We start from the raw sequence: 13328 nt of genomic DNA on the forward strand, positions 1-13328 counted from the left end.
CTGTGTTATCTCGGGGCCCGATTTAAATAAATTGGGCAGGGTGTAGGGTAATAAGGCTTGAATTAGCTATATGTGACCCTACTTAAGGTCTTAATGACGAGGGCGACGTCATCTCCAGACGACCTTACCACCCACAACTCAGTTTTACTTATTGAGGAAGAGGTAAACACTAAACGTATGCATACTGTAGCGCGATTGCCGAGTAAAAGGGTGCTATAATTCTCCTATGGCGGTTAGACTGGAAGTGTTCTAGCAAATGAGTTTGGGCAGATCACTTATGCCGTCCAAAGACGGCAATTCTGGCACTTTCCCTTTAATCTGAGGTGCCCATCGACATATCCGGCCCCGAGATAGCAATCTTACCTTACCCCTACTTTCTATTTCGACGGCGCTCAGCAAATCGGATCCGATATAGTGGATCTCGGATCATCCGCTTTATGAAAACCACAATACATGAATCTCTGCTTTACTTTCAAAAACCTCAAAACCTCATGAGCACATCTGTTTTGTATGTTCCTTACAAATCACAAGTTTAATCAGGGCCCCGATCGAAGACCAACAGCGCGCGCGGACACAGCGAAGAGCGAAGACCCAAGCGGCATAGGCAGCGAGTCGTCTCGAGCGTCTCGAGCGTCCCAGCGGTCCTCCACAGTAGCGCTAGGTAGCTCCCCGTGTTCGTCTTGAACAGGGGCTTCTTCTGAGGCTGGTACGATCTCCATCCGTGCTCGGTAAGCGTCGCTACAGCGCATTCAAGTCTGTCTATCCACTGTCAAGGCCGCGGAATTGCGTTTTTCGTTCTCTTCAGCTACTCACAGCACTGCAGAAGGAATTACAGAGCTCTACTGAGCCTTAATCTTCTTTTCTGCGGTCTTTAAAGCCTCGTGGGAGCTTTAGAAAGAGTAGAAACTGCTTTTTCCGAGCTTAATCTAGGCATTTCAACGTTAGAAATGGAGGAGAGCGACGTGTACATGCGAGAGGAAGGCGACCGCCCCATGGAGCACTCGCCCCGAGGCCGCTACATCCGCTTTGACATCCGCTTGGGCACAGGCGCCTACAAGTCCGTGTACAAGGCGTATGACACGGACCAGGGCATCGACGTGGCGTGGAATGCCATCGACATTGGTCTCTTACCTAGTACGGAGAAGACGCGCATCATCCAGGAGGTGCAGCTGCTGCAGAAGCTCGAGCACAAGAACATCATCAACTTCTACGGCTCGTGGTTCTCCAAGGAGAAGAACCAGGTCGTGTTCATCACAGAGATCATGACGTCCGGGACGCTCAAGTCGTATATCAAACGTGTGCAGTTCATCAAGTGGAAGATCATCAAGCGCTGGTGCATCCAGATCCTCGAAGGCCTGCACTATCTGCACAGTCAGAACCCGCCGGTGATCCACCGAGATCTCAAGTGCGATAACATCTTTGTGAATGGAAATACAGGCGATCTACGTATCGGAGACTTGGGATTGTCCACGCAGCTGGCTGTGGACAAGAGATCCAAGGCTCAGAGTGTGCTAGGGACGCCGGAATTCATGGCGCCGGAGCTGTATGACGAGAGTTACGATGAAAAAGTGGACGTGTACGCCTTTGGCATGTGTGTACTGGAGATGGTGACCAAGGAGGTGCCGTATTCCGAGTGTATCAATCCAGCACAGATCTACAAGAAGGTGACGGCGGGGATTCGACCAAAGGGACTGCAACGTGTGGTTAGTCAGGCTGCACGCGACTTTATTGAGTTGTGCTTGTCACGTGGAAATGGTCTGGTGGACGTCACGGCGCAGTATCTGTTGGATCACCCGTTTCTAAAGGCGCAAGACGATGATAACGACATGGTGGAGTGTCTGGATGAAGACGCGTTGGAGCGAGAAAGCAAGGAAGAACAGCAGCGGTTGGAGAGGGTGGCGGAGGAGTCATTTGCGGTCGAGTTTAACATGGAGAGCGGGTCGAAAGACGGCGCGGTTGTGGTGGTGACTGAGCGACGTAAACAGTTCCCGTCGCTGTCTTTAGAGCCGGAAGACATGTCTGCTGCGTCTTCGGCGAGTGGTAGCACGTCGGCTCCAGGTAGTGGCGGTAGTATCATTGCAACTGCTGAGGAGAAGACAATCGGAACACCTGGATTAGTCCAGATACCGCCAGCTGGAGCTCCAGCACGTGACAGTATCACTCAACCGCCTTCTCCAGTGACAGATCGCAGTGCCTACGGATGACGTTGTGCCAGTTCCTGCGTCAGTCAGCTCAACCGTCGACTGCAACCACCAGAGCCAGTGCCACGATGACGCACTCGCCGTCTCAGCCTGTTATCAGCGAGATGGTTGTCGCTGATGAGCCTTTGTCGTCTGGGAAGAAGAGCGCTGATGCTCATGTGGATCAATTCCTCGCGACCTTGCCTGGTACCGAGAGTGCCATTCAGAACACGCGGATAAACATCATGGGCGGTAGAGGACAACGCTTGGATCTCGAGAACGACACGAATCCCAGAGTATGCGGAGAGTCCTGTTGACTCTCCAGTAGCCAATGGGAAAGAGACGCCGGAGCACTCGCAGTCGTTCACTGGAGAACCGTCAGCGTTGGCTGTCGATGTGCCCAAAGTTGAGCCTCCTAACTCCGCTCCAGGGCTTCTGACGCCGTCTCAAGCGCCTCTAGCTCCAGTGCCGTCGATGCAGCTCCCCGAACCTGTCGTGGAGCCGCAGACGAATCTCGTCCGGCGCGCGAGTATCCACGCACCTTCCGACCCTGCTGTAGCTGCGGCATTGGCGGCTGCATTGGAACCTAAAGCGTCTGTACCCGTTCAGCCGCCTCCGACTACTCCACCGGCGTCCAGCACGGCCAACGCTACCGCTCGGAAGCGCGTAAAGCGACATGACATCAAGGCTGCCAAAGACCCTGACAATGAACACAGTATCCTACTGAATCTACGCATCATGATCGACGGCAAGTCCAAGGAGATCAAGTTCCCGTTCAATTTATTCGCGGATAGTCCGCACGAAGTGGCGTGCGAGCTGGCGGTGGACGTGGGAATCCTGGAACCGGATCTGGAAGATATTGCGGATTCGATCCGTTTTTTGGTGACGGAGGGCAAGATCAACAACCTGTCGGATGTGCAGGAAGACGTGTGGGAAGAGGCCCCCGAGCCTCATTCGTTCTCGTCCAAGCCGTTCCCGAATGTATCCAAGATGTCGTTCGTGCACGTGCCTCCGGGAGCGTATCAACCGCAAGCTTATATGATGGGTGCAGCTGGCTTAGAACGCTCCCAGAGTGCTTCGAATGTGTCAACTTCAGCAGTGCCAGCTTTGGTGCTTCAGAGCGTGTTGGGGACCAGTGGGACGACTGCTTCTACGCCAGCTAGTGTAGCTCCGGAGCTGGTGATACCTGGCTCACAAGAGGCGCCGAATACTGCGAGTCTGAAGGACCCATCGTCCACGTTGATGGTGCTGGATGGCAGCATGCCAGTGAATAGCAGTAGTAGTACAAGCGCTCTTCCCTCGTTCCCCAGCAACGACGTGGCTCGATCACCACCGCGTCCTGGTCTCCCACATACCGCAAGCGAGTCAACACTCACCAAGGAAGCCTTGCTGAATATCTTGGAGATGCAGGCACGTGGCGTGTCATTGGGATCGATCGCTGATCCGTCGTACGTCCAGCAGATTCATCAACTGGAAGATCGGTTAAAAATCGCGCGGACATCGTTCAACGAGCAGGAATCGTCTCTTGAAGCGGCAATCCGAAGTGAGGAGGAGAAACATCAGCGTGAAGTAGAGCGGTTTCGAAAGAAAATGGAGGAGTTTGACAAGCAGCGAGCAGCTATCGCTCGCCAGCAGAATGGAGAGAGCGCTGTGCTGAGCGACGCCAATGGCTCGTCGACCGCATTGGACGAAAACCTGCGATTGCTAGGAGAGACGACGATGCAGAACCCCTCGACTATGCTCGTGGAATTTGACCAAGCTGTGGGTCTCCCAGTCGATGGATCGGATGAAGAGCCTTCGCCTCCGCCGTCCGGAGCGTCTGTAAACTCCGAAGCTGCATCGTCAGTGCCTGTAGACGAGCTGATCCCGGCAAGCTATTTACAATCAGCGGCACCGTCGACAGCAGCAACGGACACGACGGCCATGACAGCGACAGGGCTGTCGTAGTAGAGAAAACCTAGCGCAGCGTGTGAGCGAGTGCTGGTGTGTCGGTGTCCGTTGAAGCTGTCGAGTGCTTACTTAGATTTAGTCGGCTCAGACGTGAAGAAGTCATCACCAAAAGAAGGCGCCATGGTGCTAGCCGCAAGCTCGCCAACGACCCGAGAGAAAAACGCAAAGGGTATTAGCGGAGGGGGGCTGTAGCGAGAGGGAGCGATGGCGGAAACATGAATGAGGGGAGTTCGTCTTGTTATTGTGAGGAGAGGGAGAGCCGTGGTGGATGTGAAAATATCAATTGGCAGCCAGTCGGACGTTTATTTTCCCTGTCGTCGCCTCAGTAAACGCGCTTGGTCCGAATACATAGAAAACATGCGCGACTTTAATGTGCATTTTGAGATGGTTACGGCGAGTACTGTTTTGAGGTGGTTATGGCAACTACTGTAGTATTTTTTTTTAGTAGTTCAAATTTGTATTTTTAGTTGGAGAACAAGGAAAATGCGAGACGTCACGCTCTGCTTGGTGCTGTGTGCAGGTTGCGTCGTTGAATTCTTGTCTGCTTCTTCGAGCAAGGTGAACTTGACTACGGTTTATGAGCTAGACGTAAGAATTATTTATTTATTTTTATTTAATAGGCTTCGTATGGGATTTATGGTGCTATTCAGTCGCTAGACACTACGACAACTGTGGCGACGCTTCTTCAGCAATGTTACGCTGGGTTCGCACTCAATGGCTGCAAAGATCTGAACGCAAGTGCAGGATTTCATAAGGCTTATACTTTCGAGACCCAGTTTACAGATCCGCATTTGACCAACCAGCAGTATTGCTTACAGTGCTGTACGAACCCGGTGCCGCTTACCGGAGCTGACGAAACGTGGAATTTGTCGTGTCCGCTTAATGACGTCCAACGACTTAGCGTGAGTAAAGGTCGACGAACGTATCGCTTCGCACGACGCAACACGCTTGATGACGATGCGACCATTGAGTGTATTATGCCTTCGCGTAACGTGTCGACATATCTGAGTGGCTACAAACTGGAATTGGTCGTTATTGAACGTTCCTTGAATTTCGGCGCGGAGTTTTGGCGTAGCGTAGTACAGTGTTCGGTCAGTATTACGGAGAGCGAGGACCCCCCTGTAATTTTCAGTGAGGTGCTTCACCTCCGATCGATCCCTATCGCTCAGGAACGTGCCACCGCTTGGGTAGTCCCGACTGTGCTCGCTGTCCTTGGAGTAGCCAGTATCATGGCGATTCCAGTCTACAAGGGCAAGTTCAGAGGCCAGAGATGTGTGCATTGCGGCTCATGGATGGTTGTAGGTGCGTGGTCTGCATCGTCATCAGCTGTAGTATCTACCCACCACCAGCAAAGATTTATGTCACCAACGGTAAGCCATTCACACTCAGTATACAACAGGACAAACAAGAAACTACCGGTACCGAAGAAGTACTAAAACCGTGGCAAAAGTATTTGCATTTGGCCAAGGCAAAACTCACTAAAGAAGTCGACTCAACTTCGACATGATAGGCGTGAGCTACGCCTTTATCTGCGTCCTTGTCTCGCCTTGGTCGTCGGTGTAGCGTCAATCTGATCGAGTTCCGGTAGCAGCTCCTCTAATTTCTTTCGGTATTCAAAGTCTTGAGCCAGTGGGTTACGCTCCAGGTAGAGCGTACGTAGTCCCGACAGCGACATAAGGTGTTCCACGTCAGCATATTGCGCAATCTGGTTATCGTTCAGCCACAGATCCTCCAGTTGCGTTAGCGCCGCCAGAGTTGTCGGGATGTTGGTGATACGGTTTCCCGCAAAATCCATCGTCGTCAGGTGTGTCTATAGAGATAAAAGAAGACAACTAAGCAAACACGCACTAGTACGTCAAAAATCAATGCAGCGTCTTACCAAGTGGTCCACATTCTCGATCTTCTCGATACCGTTATGACTGAGGTACAGTTCTTCCAACTCGAAGTTGGTCGCAAAGCCTGAAATCTTCACGACACGGTTGCTCTGCACACTGATGATCTTCAGCTTGGCCAGTTTCTCCAGTCCTTGGATAGTAGTGATCTTGTTTTTACCAAGCCACAGTTCCTTCAGCTCTGTCAAGCCATCCAGACCCTCAATTGTCCGCAATCTATTCGCTCCAAGATCTAGTTTCTTCAGTGTCGTCAAGGTTTCAATACCTGAGATCTTCTTGAGCTTGTTGTTGGCCACATAGAGCTCCTCAAGCTTCGTGAGATGGTTCAGGTCGGGGATTACGCGGATCTCGTTGAACGACAGGTCCAACACCTTGAGGTTCACGAGGTTCTGCACACCTTCGAGCGTCTGGATTTGGTTATCGTATAGCTCCAGGTGCTCCAGGTGCACTAGAGACGCTACGCTTGCCATAGACTGAAGAAGGTTAGAGCGGACATGGAGCCTCATAAGGTTTGGCAGGCTCCCCAGCCCGTCTAGCTCCGTAATCTTCACTCCTGCCGTGCCCACGTAGTAGAGTTCGTCGTCCTGCACGTCGTTGAGATCCACACAGCTCGAGAGCGTCACCACTTCTCTTTCCTCTTCATTGTCATCTTCTTTGCTCTCACTCTGAGCCTCCTGTCGTTGTTGCGCGCGCTCGTCCATCGCCGCCTGCAGCGCGTCAGTGTTCACCTGCTTGGGCTTGGGCTCCTCATTGTCGTGCGTCATTTTCAGGTCAAAAAGTTACCAAATGACAGTACCGGTTTTCTTACTACTCTGAAAATAAGTGAAAAACTTAAGGTTTACCGGTAAGGTAAAAAAATGTTTTGCAACCGGTTTGAATACCGTTTTTTAAGAAGGTGCACGAAACAGCCCGACCTCGCAAGCGCTGCATCGACCATGGAGGGGATGCTTAACTACTTCGTGCCTGAGGACGGAGACTCGTCCGATCACCTCAACGTTGTTCCGCTGCCGCGTGTGGATCAGCTGCGCCTACAACACGTCAAGAAGGTGCGCTTGATGGCTGCTGATCTCGAAATGAAGGAGAGATTTTCTCATATTGTGTGCAGAGCTTCCCGTTGCCCGGCGACTTTCACTTCCGCTTTAAGACGGCGTTTGAGGGCACATATGGTGCGTGTCGGAGCTAATATGGACAGTTGGGAGGAAAAGAAGTTCAAGTGTGCTGTGATATCTTGTAGTGTGGCTGGACGTTGTGAATGACGCCGACCCTGTGCCAGACTTCAATGGACTCGTCGTCTGCAAGATTTCTAGAGTGCAGCGTGAAAGCTCGACCCGTCCACCGGAGAGGACGGAGGCATTTAAGGCCCAAGTGGAAGCACCAGACCTCATCGAGACGTCGGAGCCCCCACCGTCTCCCAGTATGGGAATTTTTTTTACCGGGATGTTAATATTGAGAGGAATTCTAAACTGTTCATGTTTGTACAATACAATAGCCAAGCGAGAAGAACCCCAAGCTGTGCAAAAGACTTTCAACGACGATCTAGTTGGACTGGTGGGTGAAGTTATTCGTGTTTATTTTCTTACATGAAAACATTTGTATTTATTTATTTATTATTTTTATTTTATTTCATTTTACAGATGGCAGATCCAGTACCGTCACCGACTCCACAGGCTCCTTCAGCCCCCTCACCAGTCCCACCGGTGTGTTTTGTGCTTTATTTATCTTAATTTTTTTTTATTTAATCGTAACTCACTTCTCCACTTGCAACTCTTAGCAGAAGAGCCCCGCTCCACCTCAGGCAGCACGCGACCCATTCGATGTCTTCGCTGGCAACAACACGGCCCCCATGCGACCTACACCGATATCTGCCAACTTGACGGCGACCAATGCACCTCGGGGTATGTCGCCGACTACTATGGGAAATCATGGAGGGGCATACGGTGCCCAGGGAGGTTTCAACCCGATGGGGTCTGGTGGTCCCTCGTCGATGGGTCCTCGAGGTCCTAGCGCCATGAACATTAGCCAGATGCACATGGCTATGGGTCAACCACAGGGAGGCATGCAACAGCAACAGCAACAGCAGCAGAATAGCTTCCAGGGGCTTCAGTGGCAGGGTATGGGGCAGCAACAACAGCAATCTCAGCAGCAGCGGAACCCCAACCAGAGGTGGTAACCTAGATACCAACGGAGCACACAGACTCGAAGACCGACGTTGTCCTACAACTCCAGACACCAATATATTGAAGCCATTTCCACATAATACCGGTATCCAGCCTTACAAAAATGCTCTTTTACTGTATTTTAGTTTGAACAAGCCGGTTAGAAGGGGTGTCTCTTAATTCGTACAGAGGTATCTTGAAAGGTTCCTAAACAGTCTCCTTCCTGTATTCCACCATCATGTCGGTCGAGCCGTCCCGCTACGGCCCGGACTTCCACTGCGTCACCGTATCGCGAGATGTCTTCGAAGTCCGCTCACACTACGCAAATTTGCGCCCCGTTGGCGGTGGCTCGTATGGCATCGTCTGCTCCGCCGAAGACACGGTATCATTGCACTCTTTCGCGGCATCCCAAAGATTCGGATCTAATTATTATTATCTAAATATTGCAGCTTCGAGGACGCAAAGTCGCCATAAAAAAGATCACAGATGTGTTCGACGACCTCACCGATGCCAAGCGCATTTTGCGCGAGATGAAGCTGCTCCGACACCTCGGAGTGCACGAAAACGTCATCAACGTACGATGCCATGCAATTCGTCGTACAAATTGAGCAAAGAATAGCGAATTTTGTCGACTAACGGACTATTTTGCTCAGATTCTGGACGTGATTTTGATACCGCCCAACGTCATGGACTTCCATGACATCTACATCGTCACGGATCTCATGGAGAGCGACCTGGAGCGGATCATCAGCTCGTCGCAGCCTCTTTCAGACGCACACTTCCAGTACTTTTTGTACCAGATCTTACGTGGTATGAAGTTTGTGCACTCCGGGAACGTGCTGCACCGCGATCTCAAGCCGTCAAACCTGCTGGTGAACTCCAATTGCGACTTGTCCATTTGTGACTTCGGACTGGCACGAGGAGTGGAGACGGCGCATAACGAAGATCTGACCGAGTACGTCGTCACGCGCTGGTACCGAGCGCCAGAACTACTCACAGACTGTCAGAACTACAACGACGCAGTGGACGTCTGGGCCGTCGGCTGCATCTTCGCCGAAATGCTTCGTCGTCGACCATTCTTCACAGGACGAGACCCGTCCGATCAACTACACATGATCATTCGTGTGCTAGGATCACCTACTGAGGAGGAAATGGCCTTTGTGCCGCATGAAGCTGCAAAGCGAGCTATCTTGCAGCATGGATTTTACCCAAAGGTACTTGTCGAAGTCGACATTTTATTGGGTTCTTTTAAGCTGATTTGACCCAAACGTGTTGACTGCTGTAGCGTCCGTTGATCGAGTTCTTCCCGGATGCGAACCCATTGGCAGTTGACTTGCTGTCTCAGATGCTCAAGTTTAATCCAGCGGAGCGTATTTCCGTCGTGCAGGCACTAGCACATCCGTACTTGGCGCAACTTCAAAACCCCGTACGTGGATGTGTGTTATTACGACGATAAAAAACTGATTTTGGGTTCTTAACTGACTTGTGTGTTTTACTCTGAAGGCGGACGAACCCGTGTGCACCCAGCCTTTCAACTTTGACTTCGAACGCGAGTCGCTAGACTTGGGCGTTGAGATGCCCAAAGAGGAACTACAGCGACTGGTTTTCCAGGAGTGCATGTCGATTCATCAGCTAGAAACGCACCACATGTAGAAAGAGCCGATCGAGTGACTCCTGTAGACGCCAAACGAAGGCTACGGAGATCCAACACACGCACTTTAGCGGCGAGTACCTCTTGACGGGCTCGATAAGCAGCACAATGCAGTTCATGTACTTCACTAAGGCCATTGGCCACATTCCCACCTGCGATATCTATCCAAGCTGGATTCCAAGTTGGAATTTCCAACTTACATCGCTACTACATGTAGTAATGGCTGCTAGGAAGAATTGCGCGGCAGCACGCCACTCCCGGCAGCATTTCATTCAGCATCGTCGCCACACAGGCCGAGGAAGGAATTCCCTATCTGTAGTCGGGATTCCCGACTCGGGAAAGCGGTCAAGTGGGCAAGGGGTCCCCGTCTGACTCATTCGTGCAGGTTCTTTGCGACGCGATCTGCCTTGTGAGCACATGCATGTACATGAACATACTTGTAAACGAATTCGACAGAATTCGGTTGGACCGAAGTCGGTAGACGTCCTCATTGAGGAATGATTCAATGGATCCAGTTAGAATTCTTAACCCTTTACAGTAACAGTACTGTAGTCATGTACAGCTGAAGCCATTTTTGATTCCATATATGTACCACCTTGATACGTATCATACGATACAATACAGATTTCAAGTCTTTCGATGCTCGGTCAAACGTTGCACCGCGCAGCGGCTACGACCACGGATGATCGGACGGATAATAAAGTCAAGGACATAAGACCTACTACCTCCGCTCGGAAAAAGATAACCATTTGTTTTTTTTTTGCGCGGCGCTCCGCCTCGTTCATTTGAGCGTTTATTAATTTGTGAGAGGCTGGCTAGCTAGCTTTATGACCGAGAGCTGACAGTGAGAAACTAAGCAAGGCACAGGCGTTCATGCTCCGCCGTGCAACTACAGATACAAAAACGGATCTAAGACGGCAACTACATCGCCACATTCTGAAGGGGCGCTCAGTGGGGCTTCTGGAACTTCAGCGGTAGGCGGTGGGGTGCTGCTCGCAGCATGTACGCGTTAGCATTGGCAAGTGTGATAGCGTCACAAGGCAGTGACGTAGGGAGAGTGCCAGCTCGTACTTGCTTGTCCTTGTGCCGGAGGCGCGCCAACTTGTGCGTGCGTGTAAGTAGTGGACGGGTCAGCGCACGCCGTATGTAGCCTTCCTTGATCACCAGGTAGCAGCTCATGTTGGACGCGCGCTGAAGCAGACGCTGGTTTTCGCGCTCATTGACAGGAACTGCAGCGATTCTCTCGCCCAGCGCAGCTCGATCCACCTTCTTCCTACCACATGCGCTCTTCCTTGACTTGACCACGGCTGCTACTCGATCTCCCATCGAATTGATTCCACGCCTCCAAATTCGTTCGTCAACTTGGCGGCCCACACGGAAGTACGCTGCAGCCCGAACGATCTCTCCATGCTTGAGCACTCCTCCTACGCTGCGAAGCAGTAAGGTCTCCCGAACGGCCTGGCGCTCACTGTCTGTGATCTCCCCCAGGTGCCAGCTTTCAAAATGAAAGCTGGGCGCGGGAGCCAGTCTGGTCGGGGAAGCGCGGGAGATTCGAAATCCAAAAAGTGATCGGCATAGAGGGGGTATTGTTTTGGGTAGGCTGTAATATAATTTGAAATGGTTATCTTTTTCAGAACGGAGGTAGTATGCTATAGCGATCGCCTATATGTACACTTTGGTTTAAATGTCGATGGAGATGTACATGCCTAGTCATCGAGACGTGCCGATACCTTCCGCCTAACTTATTTACTGCGGGCCCAAGGTTGCATACATGGAGTTAGCATGCGATCGGCACAGCCCTTTCTTCTTGACGTGCTTGGTGCATTCAAGCACGCGACACTTGCGCTTGCCGCCGTGAGCCGTGCACAGGACCTGTGCCACAGGTCCTGCCGCACCACGCCTTTCTGGCAGCCCTTGACGCTACAGCGTCTACCACCGCCGTGGCGGATGCACATCCCCATGCTGCGCTGGATGTTGGAGCACCCAGCAGCGCGACAGATACGGCCACCGCCATGAGCCACGCAGAGCCCCTTGCTCTGAGCCCCGCGCGTGCAGCCTTTGCGTTGGCATCGGCGTCCTCCTCCGTGACTGATACAAAGACCGCGCGTCACGGCGTTGCTGGAGCACTGCGGGAAGGCACACAGCTTCTTCTCGCGCTTGGCCTCATGGCATGAGTCGAGTGATGCCACGTGATCCGCACGCGGCGAGTCCGAGATACGCATGGATCGACCGGCTTGCTCCAGCTGGTGCATGGAGTCGGCCGAGTCAGCCAGTGAGCTCAGCGAGCTACGGCACGGACGGTCGAGCCACTGAGTCAAGTCGATTGACTCGGCCGCCGTACGCTTGAGGTGGCGCATGAGCGTGGGCGCGTCCATGGAGCTGCTACGCTCCAGCCGATTGTGCTGCATTTCCTCCGAGCGGTGCGGCAGACTGCCGCGTAACGTGTCGGCGTCGCTACTGCATGACTGGGTGCGGATGTAGGCCTGCGGCTCAATGGCCGGTTTCCAGCTCTGCTCGACGGCGAGTAGCGGCACGTTCTCTTGCGGTGGCGTCGCGGGGTTGGATCGCGGTGCGCCTGGGTTCGTGTCAGACGGACAGGACGAGGCGCGAACGTACTGGAAGGGTTGACATAGATCGGCGATGGACATGACGTGGTGGGTGGTCTCCTGGTGTGGCCGCTTCAGCGGTGGGATGGTCTCGGAGAAGCTACCGGAACGCTGGATAAAACTACCGGCATTTTGGTTCAATGCCGGCAGACTGGGTCGGCTGATCTCATCGTCTTGACTGGAGAAAGGGGATGGGCCCGCCCACTTCTGAGGCGACAGCGGTGGCGTGCCGATGCTCGGAAGCCGGAAGGACGGCGACCGCACGATGCTGGCGCGCGGGCTCTCGAAGTTAAAGACACCGGTATCGCGTGACATGCCGCCATAGACAGCGCTGGGCGGCGACATACTACGCTCAGGACTGCGCACACTGAGCTTTGGAATGTAGCCAAGTGTCTGCTTGGCCATGAAGCGCGTGAGCTGGTTGTGGTGGTTAAGCGGCACCAGCACGTTGCTGGGCACGCCGCTCGACGCCGGCAGCGATGTCGGTGCCGGGAGCGGCTCAACGCTACCGGCACAGCTCACGTCCGGAAGATCGGGCTTCCCGTCCATGGGAGGTTCGTGGTCTGGTTCCCCACTGGCGCCAGCTCTGTTGACCATTGTTGCTTACGTTCTCACTCATGTGGTCTACCAGGCCCATCGAAAGAGCGGCCAATTGGTGTCGGAAGAGATTGTCGAGTGTGCGGTCTCGACGCTGCCGAAGAGGGAATGAGGGTCTGGAGCTGCCTTTCGGCGTGCCCGATATCTTGCAAGAGGGAGACTGAAACGCCGCTGCTGGACCAAGAAGGAAAAATATCGAAGAGCTGCTGGACGTCAGCCCGCAGAAGAGCCGCTTGTTTAGCTGAGACTACGTATTTGGAGACAGGCCCGAGGGAACCCACTCCAATGACGACGGA

General features: G+C 52.9%; 6 protein-coding genes across 6 annotated transcripts; 4 read left to right on the forward strand and 2 right to left on the reverse strand.

Annotated features, from left to right (window-relative positions):
• Positions 1 to 584: 584 nt before the first annotated feature.
• On the forward strand, positions 585 to 4441 carry PITG_13997 (serine/threonine protein kinase; the record flags this gene model as incomplete). Its single annotated transcript, XM_002899604.1, has 5 exons — positions 585 to 2058; positions 2259 to 2432; positions 2476 to 2735; positions 2790 to 3302; positions 3381 to 4441. 5 exons carry the CDS (start codon positions 948 to 950, stop codon positions 4125 to 4127), a joined length of 2805 nt encoding a protein of 934 aa, XP_002899650.1.
• A 380-nt stretch (positions 4442 to 4821) lies between these two features.
• PITG_13998 (uncharacterized protein) lies at positions 4822 to 5566 on the forward strand (the record flags this gene model as incomplete). The annotated part of the gene is made up of 3 exons (XM_002899605.1): positions 4822 to 4833; positions 4907 to 5402; positions 5457 to 5566. 3 exons carry the CDS (start codon positions 4822 to 4824, stop codon positions 5564 to 5566), a joined length of 618 nt encoding a protein of 205 aa, XP_002899651.1.
• Positions 5567 to 5655: 89 nt separating this feature from the next.
• On the reverse strand, positions 5656 to 6782 carry PITG_13999 (protein phosphatase 1 regulatory subunit, putative; the record flags this gene model as incomplete). The annotated part of the gene is made up of 2 exons (XM_002899606.1): positions 5656 to 5940; positions 6010 to 6782. The coding sequence occupies 2 exons, from the start codon at positions 6721 to 6723 to the stop codon at positions 5656 to 5658; spliced, it is 999 nt and encodes a 332-aa protein (XP_002899652.1).
• Positions 6783 to 6966: 184 nt separating this feature from the next.
• Positions 6967 to 8279, forward strand: PITG_14000 (uncharacterized protein; the record flags this gene model as incomplete). Its single annotated transcript, XM_002899607.1, has 6 exons — positions 6967 to 7068; positions 7128 to 7188; positions 7257 to 7436; positions 7512 to 7570; positions 7657 to 7723; positions 7822 to 8279. The coding sequence occupies 6 exons, from the start codon at positions 6967 to 6969 to the stop codon at positions 8190 to 8192; spliced, it is 840 nt and encodes a 279-aa protein (XP_002899653.1).
• Positions 8280 to 8416: 137 nt separating this feature from the next.
• Positions 8417 to 9634, forward strand: PITG_14001 (mitogen-activated protein kinase, putative; the record flags this gene model as incomplete). Its single annotated transcript, XM_002899608.1, has 4 exons — positions 8417 to 8560; positions 8628 to 8753; positions 8832 to 9392; positions 9464 to 9634. 4 exons carry the CDS (start codon positions 8417 to 8419, stop codon positions 9632 to 9634), a joined length of 1002 nt encoding a protein of 333 aa, XP_002899654.1.
• A 1941-nt stretch (positions 9635 to 11575) lies between these two features.
• PITG_14002 (uncharacterized protein) lies at positions 11576 to 13072 on the reverse strand (the record flags this gene model as incomplete). The annotated part of the gene is made up of 5 exons (XM_002899609.1): positions 11576 to 11668; positions 11725 to 12337; positions 12422 to 12703; positions 12779 to 12972; positions 13043 to 13072. 5 exons carry the CDS (start codon positions 13070 to 13072, stop codon positions 11576 to 11578), a joined length of 1212 nt encoding a protein of 403 aa, XP_002899655.1.
• Positions 13073 to 13328: the final 256 nt, after the last annotated feature.

Source organism: Phytophthora infestans, genomic scaffold (assembly GCF_000142945.1).
Source record: "Phytophthora infestans T30-4 supercont1.30 genomic scaffold, whole genome shotgun sequence".
NCBI classification, from domain to species: domain Eukaryota; phylum Oomycota; class Peronosporomycetes; order Peronosporales; family Peronosporaceae; genus Phytophthora; species Phytophthora infestans.